The sequence below is a fragment of the Physella acuta genome, unplaced genomic scaffold (genome assembly GCF_028476545.2).
Source record: "Physella acuta isolate Inbredline_101_S28 unplaced genomic scaffold, ASM2847654v3 ptg000412l, whole genome shotgun sequence".
NCBI classification, from domain to species: Eukaryota; Metazoa; Mollusca; class Gastropoda; family Physidae; genus Physella; species Physella acuta.
The window spans coordinates 1468328-1480229 of record NW_026731931.1 but is presented as its reverse complement, the minus strand read 5'-3'; the positions used below and the strand labels follow the sequence as shown (position 1 = coordinate 1480229).

The 11902-nt window shown below is 34.5% G+C and overlaps 1 protein-coding gene across 1 annotated transcript; it reads left to right on the top strand.

Annotated features, from left to right (window-relative positions):
* Window positions 1-448: 448 nt before the first annotated feature.
* On the top strand, window positions 449-3785 carry LOC131942575 (P-selectin-like). The gene is made up of 6 exons (XM_059302470.1): window positions 449-632; window positions 1028-1219; window positions 2364-2540; window positions 2938-3132; window positions 3266-3445; window positions 3571-3785. Exons 1-6 carry the CDS (start codon window positions 449-451, stop codon window positions 3783-3785), a joined length of 1143 nt encoding a protein of 380 aa, XP_059158453.1.
* The last annotated feature ends 8117 nt before the right edge of the window (window positions 3786-11902 follow it).

The window sequence follows — 11902 nt, the reverse complement described above, 5'->3', positions numbered from 1 at the left end:
TTACTTTTTAAACTAGAGAACATAATAGCGACCAATTTAGTATGATCATCCTCTTTTCCCGTTCATGCCCAAGACAAAGTTGGGCAGATGAAGTGGATATCATCCGTTTCAGGGTCCTAGGCTTATGAAGGAGTAGTATGGTCAGCGCGATGCACAGCCGCGTTGCTTTCCCAAAAAGAGAGTGTACCCATCAGAGCGGGGTGGAGTCACGAACGTTCTACTGACTTGAACCCGGATTCGAAATCGAGATGTTAGCTCTCTACTGCTACGCTGCGCCGTTCCATATTCAGCGTGATAATGTATATGTTATATGCAATAATGCATTTTATTTTAAATGTGTCATATTGCAGTGTATATTTCTAATTGTTAACTGCAAATTAATGTCTGTAACCGTATCTTTTTTAGAACGTATGTTTGATAAAAAATGTGATGTTTACATTTCTCAGCAATGCAGTGTTCAAGCAGTTTCGCAAGCATACAAAATGGAAAAGCATACTGCCAATTGGAATATGGAAGTGAATGCCATTATTTGTGTAAAGAAGGCTTCAAGCTACAGGGTCCAGAAGCAGTGAAATGCGTTGATCATGATGGTGGAGTAGCTTGGGAACCTAATGAAAAGCCCAGTTGTGTCGGTAGGGATACATCTGATACATTCATACATAAATAAATACACGCATACATGCATAAACATATATGAATATATATATATATATATATATATATATATATATATATATATATATATATATATATATATATATATATATATATATATATACGAATACATGTGACGTAGTGTATTTTTTATTATTAGACTAAGAAAAAGACTAAGATTAAAACTAAGACTGAGACTGAGACTGACGTTGAATTTTACGTTGACGCTGACGCTGACGTTGACGCTGACGCTGACGTTGACGTTGACGTTGAATTTGACTTTGACGTATATGGAATGATTGGCGTTACCGTAAACGTAGGTGTTTTTTGTAAATATATTTATAAGTTTGTTAATATGTTACCCTTGTTTAAGTTGACGGTTGTCCTAGAGAAAACGTATTAAACTTTGCAAATGGAATGATTTACTGTGTTGGCGCTGAGCAAGATTATTGGATAGGCAGCACGTGTATGTATTCATGCAACTTAGGATACTATCTCAATGGAGAAAACAACACAGTGTGTCAAGCTTCAGCTACGTGGAGTCATCCGAAACCAAAATGCGAAGGTATGCCGTTGTAAAAATAATGTATTAACTTTTTTGCTTGTTAGTTTGTTATAATTGTAAAATATTCATTTAAAAACATCTCAAATGTAAAATATGTGATATCACGTATTGAAAAAAATTTATATATAGTAGATAATTGCTTTTAAAGAAAATGAGACGTACAATAGTCAACTGTGACGTTGGCTACGAACTTATTTATAACAGAAATACAATATGTGGGAGCGATGTACAATGGGCAATGCAAATATAATGCATCAGATAACAGTTGAATAAACTTTATGAGTGTAAAAAGAAAAAAAAATAATTTTAATAATTAATCTACATTATCAATATTTACGATTAAATCACGTTTCAAAATAAATATTCTTATAATGTTTCATTTATACTATTCGTCTTAGCAGAGGCGTAGCGAGGGGAGGGGGGGGGGGAGGGTGCGGACCGCACCGGGTGACACCATTTAGGGAGTGGGGGTGACACAAAGGCAATAAATAGCAAAATAAATATAGAAAAATGATAATTCCACTTAATTAAGTGATTAATTAGAGTGTTAAATAGTCTTTTAAGAGGTGCAATTCGAAAGGTAGAAGGGGGGGGGGGGTTGAAAATCGAAAGTTTGCGGAGGGAGGGGTGTGCAAATCGAAAGTTTGAGGGGGAAGGTGCAAATCGAAAATTGAAAGTTTGTACCCGGGAAAGGTCGCTGCGCCTCTTGGGGGGGGGGGGGAGGGTACACCATTAAGTGCCGCACCGGGTGAAACCCGACCTCGCTACGGCACTGCGTCTTATGAGTGTAGTTTCAATGTATCAAAATACCTCGCAAATGCATAGGATTACAGTATACGGTTTGCAAGTATACATTAGTAGCTAATTATCACACAGTTTTATTTTATATGTAATTTATTTCGTTTTAATTTAATATTTTTTTATGTTGAACTATATTTAAAACAAATCTGATTCTAGGATAACATGTATTTTGTGAATTACGATTTGGGGAGAGTAAAACGAAAACTAAACTTATAGGACATAAAATTGTATATTATATTGGTCAACAATTAATTACTTTTTAATAAATAGATTTTAGTTTCTAAAGTTAATAAAATTTGTTAGTAATGATAAAAGGGAAATAAAGTGAAATGTATTTATTTAGTTGTAGAATGTAACGAGCCGCCCAGTGTCCGTGGTGGAATGTTTAACTGCACGTCGACATCGCCAGCGTATCAAACGGCATGTGAACTGACATGCGATGCGGGCTACAGACTGGTAGGCAAGACAACAATCACTTGCATGATAAACGCTGTATGGTCAGATCACGGCTATTGTGAAGGTAACATTTTTTTTGCAGTAGAGATATGATGTCAATTTTATTCAATATAAATTTTACTAACTTTTTTAAATTTCTGTACTTGTTTAAAATAAAGTATGAAAAGAGATTGTTCACAATCCAACGAAGAAATAAAAGTAATCTATATAAAGGCAGGAAGTAGTGAACAAAATTATTCAGTGAGAGACCACAAATTCATGGTGGCTTAATATTTCGTAGTAACTGCTATTTAAATATTAATAAAATGAATATATATATATATATATATATATATATATATATATATATATATATATATATATACATATATATATATATATATATATATATATATATATATATATATATATATATATATATATATATATATATATAAATGACATAATGATTTAAATATTAGAATGTGGTGGATGTAAAGATGACCATTCTTATACTTATCTACAAAATGGGGAAGTTAACTGCCAGTTTGATCCTACGGATGGTCACCGTGGATTGTGTAGCTACTACTGTCATCGAGGCTATGAAATTCACGGACAGCACGTTGTAAACTATCATCTTGACTTAGGTTGGAATGGCAGAAAACCACAATGCTACCGTATGCTATAAAATTATATCTTTTTAACATAAACTGTAACTTAAATGATTCGGAAAAAAATGTATTTAAATGATATCGATAGATAACTGGTCGGCTATTGCGTTGTAAAATGTAACATGAAAACTAATTCCAGCAATCAGATGTCCCAAGTTTGATGTTGTGAACGGAGAAGTCATTTGTAGCTATTCCAACTTTTTCAAAAGTCAATGCCGTGTTGTATGTCACCGTGGATTTGAGTTGTCTATCCCCAACATCACACCACTAACATGTGGAGAGGAACGCCAGTGGAGCGAAGCTATTCCCAAGTGCATCAGTAAGTCGGATAATATATTCATAGAAATTATTGCCAATTGTGTGTAACGTTTTATACAATCATTGAAAATTGTGTCGTAACAAGAATATCAATAACCTCTTTTTTTTCTCTTTTCCAATTTTAAGGTAAGGTGTGTTCAAAATCCTACACGTTACTGATGAATGGGCAGGTTCAGTGTGACGGAGAGGTTAAAAACACACATGGAAGCGTATGTTACTATACGTGCAACCAAGGCTTTCAGCTGATTGGAAAAGATGAAATTAAATGTGTAGAGAACAGCGACGGTCGTGTGCAGTGGAGTGAGCTGGTCAAACCTAGATGTAAAAAACAAGAATTTTAATTTGAGTTGATATTTTTTTAACTTGTTTTCATTTAAAACAGAAATAAAGCGGGAGTGATCTCCCCTAAATTTTCTCGAATTTTCTTATAAATCACATTGGGGTATATAATCAATTTTTAAATACTTTTTAAAGTAGAATGGAATATCGTAGAACAAGAGTTGCGCATAATAACAAGAATTACAGCGATAAGTACATTGACTACCATACACATTTTTAAAGTCTGCTCCTTTGCAATTAACGATTCCGTTGCTAATACTTTAGTAATTTTCGAGACAAAGTATAGCTGAAAATGTAATCAATATAGTATTATTATCTATCTATACTCTAACAAGGGGTAAATATTATGTGATAGAATTTATGTGAAAACATGAACTGCCTTTAAACAGCAATTTTAAAATATTTCAGAATTAAATAAAATATAATAGTATACGAAACTTTAGTTAAAGATAGTGCACTATGTAAAAAAATATGTCTGATCTAGACACTTTCCCGGTATCGTCAATTATGCTTTGTCGCACAATGTCATTGAAAAACAACAATTGTTTTATTTCTGTGGTGACATTGTAATTCACATATTGTACCAAATTATTTTTATCGCAACTGTAATCTTCGTGGATCAGCTGAATTGGAGCTTTGCGTAACAATATTACACAGAAAAAAAAGTTGACACAAACGTTACTCTATCTCTATCTCTGTCAATATTTCTATCTTTATCTATGGCTCTTTTTACATTTACGTTTAATTTATGTTTTCTTGCATTTATGTTGTTTACATATTTTATAAACTACGTGGCACATTTCAAGATGAAGTGAAATAAGGTGTAAGAAATAAATCTTTCTTAATATCATGTTATCATCACATATAGGCTTTTCAGAACTAAATGTTTGATCTGAATTACACTCTGATGTTGCTCTAGCATTTATTTTAAATCCATCATGACAATCAAAACGACAAAAACTGATGTATGACCTGGAGCACTGTACATTTCCATTTTTAATAGTTAAATAATCAGAATTACAATTTCACTCTGAATCGAAGTGTGTAATTAATGCCTTTTTTTCTAATTTCCATGTATTAACTTGCTTCCATTATACAATTACTTTAGTCTCCTACCTTCACATGCATGTTTTGAATTGTTCCATTTTCCACTACTATTGCAAAAGGTCTTTATTGATCTATTTAAGAAATATCAACCTAGGCATGTGTAGCTACACATAGACTTCCGAATTCATTACCACGAATACATTTTTTTTTCCATTATTCAAACCAGGTTCTTTGCTAAAACATCTTTTTGACTCAAAATAAATACATTTTACTTATTATTTATCACAAAAACTTAAACATTTGTTCTAAAATAACAGCATTATGTTTCATTATACATATAAAATGAACATTTTTAACAAATAATGTTGTATAAATAAACAGTTCATTAAAAAAAGAAAGCTTGAAAAACACTTGTCTTTTTTCTGGTTTCTATTCAACTGCATTTGATACATTATAATATATATTATAAATAGTACGATATTGCATTTCTCTAATTATATCTGAGTAATTAGAATAATAGCTATGCCTCTTATACTTAACTGGTTGTGCGGTCTAAGAATCCAAGATAATGTGTAAATATTAACAGCTTTTTAAACCTTTATAACTTTTCTTGCAAAAACGTTAAATCAAATATAATTATAGGTTGAAATTGCTCATAACAATGAATACAATGTTGTTTTATTTTCATGCTAGTATGCATTATTTAATACAAAAGTGTCTTTATTACAACGTACAAAAAAAAATTCATAAAAAACGTTTTAATAACAAGCTTTTATGTAATAATGCACAAAAAAGTAGAAAATAAATTATAGACTACTATTTAAATAACTATAAAGAAAAGCGTGGGTTGCTTTAGTATCTATTGGATACCTTTACTAATGTTAAGGAATATCCCCACGCGTTTTTTTTATAGTTATTTAAATAGTAGTCAAAAATTTATTTTCTACTTTTTAGTGCATTATTACTTAAAAGCTTGATATTAAAACGTTTTTTATGAATTTTTTTCTCAGTACTTTACTTTCTTCGGCAACATTGTTCTAAATTATGGCAGGAATCGATTGGTACATGTTTCAAGTCGCTAAGTGGTCTGGTTGCCGAGATATGGGCCAAAAACTGCATTTTTTCGAGGTTTTTTGGCTTTTCCGGGAAATCCATGAAAGAAACCCGGAATTTGTATGGCCTATGCTCATCCTCGTAACTTGCTTAACATAATTGCTTTTGAAACTAGTCATCGATATTGCTTCGTTGAGGAGGAGATACGACTTAAAGCTGCGGACACACATCCATACATTCCCTGAAATGACGAGTTAATAAACGCAATTCTCCAGAATGGAAATTGCGCTAAAAAACACAAACGAAACTTTAACCTGAGAGGAAACTACAAAAAGACAAAATAAGAAAACTAGCACAAAAACCAAATGTTATAAACGACACTTTAATCGATTTGATTTATTAAAGCAAATTAAACATTGCAAAATGAATACGTTTTGTTTAAATTGTTAGTTAATATATATTTATATTTTTATACGTATGTATGCTTTGTATATGCGTGTACGCATATGTCTGTGTGTGTGTGTGCTAACATTGAAAATATTCAAAGAATAGCATGTACAGTGAAATCTTCACACTCTTTAACTGTTTTGCACCAGACCCAGGTCACACAGATTCGACACCACACCTTTTCACATTTCTCTATATAATATTGTTGTTTGAGATAACGACACATCAGGAGGAAATACTACTTTCCTTTTGTGCGCCGACAGTGTTGATTGGAGAGTACAGATAAGCTCTAATTTAGAACGTGATTCAATAGGCAATACCGCTACAGCACTAACTTATATAATGCAAACACAAATGCAAACACAAACACAAACACAAAAAAAAACGCAAACAAAAAACCAAAAGAAAACAAACCAAATCCAAACGCAAACACAAACACAACCCTAACCACAAACGCAAACCCAACCACAACACAAAGAAAGCAAACACAAACACAAACATAAACACACAGTGCTCAAAGTCTAGCAAGGGGCGCCAAATCGCACCATGCTGGGGCGCCGGCAGAACCGCCTGTTGCAGCTTAGTAAACGACTATATTACAACAATTTATACATAGTCTTTTGCACTCACTCGTTGACGCCATAGCGAACACGGAAAGAACGGAGAAGTCAAATAACACCATTTTGGCGTGTCGGAGGACGCTCGGATTCGTTTCACTTAAAGACTATCCATAGTCTATCGCACTGTTTAAAACAAAAATATACACCACAGCGCCCACATGATAGCCCAGGTCGCACTGTTTAAAACAAAAATATACATCACAGCGCCCACATGATAGCCCAGGTCGCACTGTTTAAAACAAAAATATACACCACAGCGCCCACATGATAGCCCAGGTCGCACTGTTTAAAACAAAAATATACACTACAGCGCCCACATGATACCCCAGGTCGCACTGTTTAAAACAAAAATATACACTACAGCGCCCACATGATAGCCCAGGTCGCACTGTTTAAAACAAAAATATACACTACAGCGCCCACATGATAGCCCAGGTCGCACTGTTTAAAACAAAAATATACATCACAGCGCCCACATGATAGCCCAGGTCGCACTGTTTAAAACAAAAATATACACTACAGCGCCCACATGATAGCCCAGGTCGCACTGTTTAAAACAAAAATATACACTACAGCGCCCACATGATAGCCCAGGTCGCACTGTTTAAAACAAAAATATACACTACAGCGCCCACATGATAGCCCAGGTCGCACTGTTTAAAACAAAAATATACATCACAGCGCACACATGATAGCCCAGGTCGCACTGTTTAAAACAAAAATATACACTACAGCGCCCACATGATTGTCATGTCGCACTGTTTAAAACAAAAATATACACCACAGCGCCCACATGATAGCCCAGGTCGCACTGTTTAAAACAAAAATATACATCACAGCGTCCACATGATAGCCCAGGTCGCACTGTTTAAAACAAAAATATACATCACAGTGCCTACATGATAGCCCAGGTCGCACTGTTTAAAACAAAAATATACACTACAGCGCCCACATGATAGCCCAGGTCGCACTGTTTAAAACAAAAATATACATCACAGCGCCCACATGATAGCCCAGGTCGCGCTGTTTAAAACAAAAATATACACCACAGCGCCCAAATGATAGCCCAGGTCGCACTGTTTAAAACAAAAATATACATCACAGCGCCCACATGATACACCAGGTCGCACTGTTTAAAACAAAAATATACATCACAGCGCCCACATGATAGCCCAGGTCGCACTGTTTAAAACAAAAATATACACTACAGCGCCCACATGATAGCCCAGGTCGCACTGTTTAAAACAAAAATATACACTACAGCGCCCACATGATAGCCCAGGTCGCACTGTTTAAAACAAAAATATACATCACAGCGCCCACATGATAGCCCAGGTCGCACTGTTTAAAACAAAAATATACACTACAGCGCCCACATGATAGCCCAGGTCGCACTGTTTAAAACAAAAATATACACTACAGCGCCCACATGATAGCCCAGGTCGCACTGTTTAAAACAAAAATATACATCACAGCGCCCACATGATAGCCCAGGTCGCACTGTTTAAAACAAAAATATACACCACAGCGCCCACATGATAGTCCAGGTCGCACTGTTTAAAACAAAAATATACACCACAGCGCCCAAATGATAGCCCAGGTCGCACTGTTTAAAACAAAAATATACATCACAGCGCCCACATGATAGCCCAGGTCGCACTGTTTAAAACAAAAATATACACCACAGCGCCCACATGATAGTCCAAGTCGCACTGTTTAAAACAAAAATATACACCACAGCGCCCACATGATAGCCCAGGTCGCACTGTTTAAAACAAAAATATACATCACAGCGCCCACATGATAGCCCAGGTCGCACTGTTTAAAACAAAAATATACATCACAGCGCCCACATGATAGCCCAGGTCGCACTGTTTAAAACAAAAATATACACTACAGCGCCCACATGATAGCCCAGGTCGCACTGTTTAAAACAAAAATATACACCACATCGCCCACATGATAGCCCAGGTCGCACTGTTTAAAACAAAAATATACACTACAGCGCCCACATGATAGCCCAGGTCGCACTGTTTAAAACAAAAATATACACCACAGCGCCCACATGATAGCCCAGGTCGCACTGTTTAAAACAAAAATATACACTACAGCGCCCACATGATAGCCCAGGTCGCACTGTTTAAAACAAAAATATACATCACAGCGCCCACATGATACCCCAGGTCACCAAATCGAACTCTGTCTGGGCTCTGGCGGGCTCGCTTTTTTTCAATTTAGTCAGTAATTTTAATAGCCAAGCCAAGGTTATCCGCAAACGGAAAGAAGTAAACATGGGGCATTTAAGAGCTGGCTTCTTAACTGTTATAATTGTAAACGAATAAGTAGTAAACAGTATGTTTAGTGTATAAAAAAAAAATAAAAGGCAGTATTTAAAAATATCTACACAGCATTGCACTTGATCAATGTACGCTATTTATGTAAGTATTATTATGTCCAACCCCAAATCAAAATAATAACTTTATATATTAGGTATATATATATATAAGGGAAAAGACTGGTACAAGTAGTTTTTTTTTCTTGTATATGATTAATCTAACTACTTATTTTTTTAATGAAATGTCAATTAATATTTTTACTTCCTTGTGAAGTAATGTGTTTGATAACGTAAAGCAGAACTCCAGATAAAAAGGGGGAAAAGGAAGCTTTAATAAAGATCATCCTCGTCCTTTGATGTGGTGAAGTCGTGATTTAATGTTATGAAGTTGTGTTTCAATCTGTTAAAGTCGTGGTTTAATGTTATGAAGTCGTGTTTCAATCTGATGAAGTTGTGGTTCAATCTGATGAAGTCGTGATTCAATGTTATGAAGTCGTGTTTCAATCTGAGGAAGTTGTGATTAAAATGAGGGCCGAAAGTGTGGGTTTCTGTCTAATGTTGTTCTTGACAGTAGTAAGTATTGCATACGTTTAACATACTTACATATTATAAGTCTCCATGTCGGATCACAGTTTCTAGTCAATAGCATATCCGTTAATCCATTCAGCCCTATCAAATACCTGACACACGTTATGGAACGTCAAGATATCTGGGCATAGTGCTGACCATATTATCCAATTAGCAATAGTAAAAAAAAAACAGGTAATCTCTAGTTTATCTGCCTAAACCCACCAGTTTTGAAAGAGTAATTATTTTTCTTCATATATAAACCATTAGAGTTTATGCTAGGATTTGGCTCCCGTTGTCATTGTTCTGACAAATGTGATTAGTGAGCAAACATGTAAATCAAACAAACATGTTGCTATTTAAAATAAACTTTTGAATAAGTAAACAAACATTGAATACAAAATCCATTTAAGAGATTTTAAAACCAGGAAATGAAGCAAACTAGTGTGGTTTTAAAACAAAGTAACTTGCGCCGCTTTAAATGTTCTAATACAAAATGTAACATGTGTATTACATAGAGTTTTGGTTTATTAGGTCAAAATTGAAACTACATCTCCCATTTGCAACCAGAAACCTTTTGATTTGTTGAATCTACACCAACCTTGTGTTAATGGCACCCAATGTATCACGGGAATTTGCACTAATTCCCAATGTGCGTGTTCAAAACATAATTAATCTTTTCAATTAAAATGTGTAGGGGTCGGCGTTATCGAGTTGGTTAAGCTCATGTCTGCTAAACCGAAAAGACTCGAGTTCGAAACCTCGGGCAGATGAGGCTCGTTAGCTGGAAACAACCACACGTTTAGGAGAGACAACTCCAAAACCAAACAACTGCTGCCTTGTAGTTTGTTCTTGATTGGACAAAGGCTAAGGAAGCAAATCCAAAAAGAAAAGTAGGCTAAACTCGGAGCCAGTAGTCTAAATTGTGCATAACAAGTTGACACGTATACTTAATTGTGTAGGAGTGGATCCCTTCCAACACTAAATTTAAGAACGAAGAAGAAGAATTAAAAAGTAAGCTACAAAAAATAGGCTAATTTTTGTTACTTTGATTATCAAGTTTTTATGTTATTATAGACACGGTATTGATTTAATTTAATTTAGTTGTTGGTAAATAAATGCAATTAATAGCATATGAATATCTTTATTCGCATTGTCAACTGTATCGGTATTTTTAAGATTGCAATAGAACAGTGACTGCTACATCAGGAACGATAACCAGTCCAGGTTATCCCTCCAATGCTGCTACAATCAACTGCACGTGGACCATCGTAGCTCCCCCGGGGGACATCATTGTCTTCAAGTACTGTTATAGTTTAATTTTTTTAAATATGTTATGTCAACAGACTGCCTCTAATCCAATATTTCTTCGAATTGTCTTATCATTTCAATGTACAACCTCGTTACCCATGAATTGTGTAAGCAAATTCTAAACTGGATGTTTTTAAAAAAAATGTATGTAGTGACTATATTTTAATGAGCCCAGCCTACCTTGTCATACTTATTCTGATGAATCTCCCACCCAGTCTCCCCCCCCCCCCCACCCCCCGCCCAAACCACCAACAGATACCATTCAAGAAGATGAACATTTTAATCTTTGCATCATCTGCCTTATGCACAAAATGAAAAATAAAATGACTATATTTTTGTTCTGGAAATGTTTTCAGTATGAGTGGATTACTTTCAAAACCTGCTAACTCACTTCTAAGTTTTATATATATATATATATATATATATATATATATATATATATATATATATATATATATATATACATATATATATATTTAATCCAAATAATATTTAACCACAGTGAAATGCAAAATCAATCAGTAGTGAGTTGGCAGGTATCTACTAAAATACAACGAAGAAAATTTATAATAATATTAAAAACCCAACTTAATTTGTCATAAATAACTCATACACCTCTTAAAATAACAATTGATAAAATAACTAATTAACTAACACAGCCTATACTAGGAAAACAAGATACTGAATACAATTAAACTTTAAGGTAATTACAGCCTAGTCTAAATATTACAACATGGAT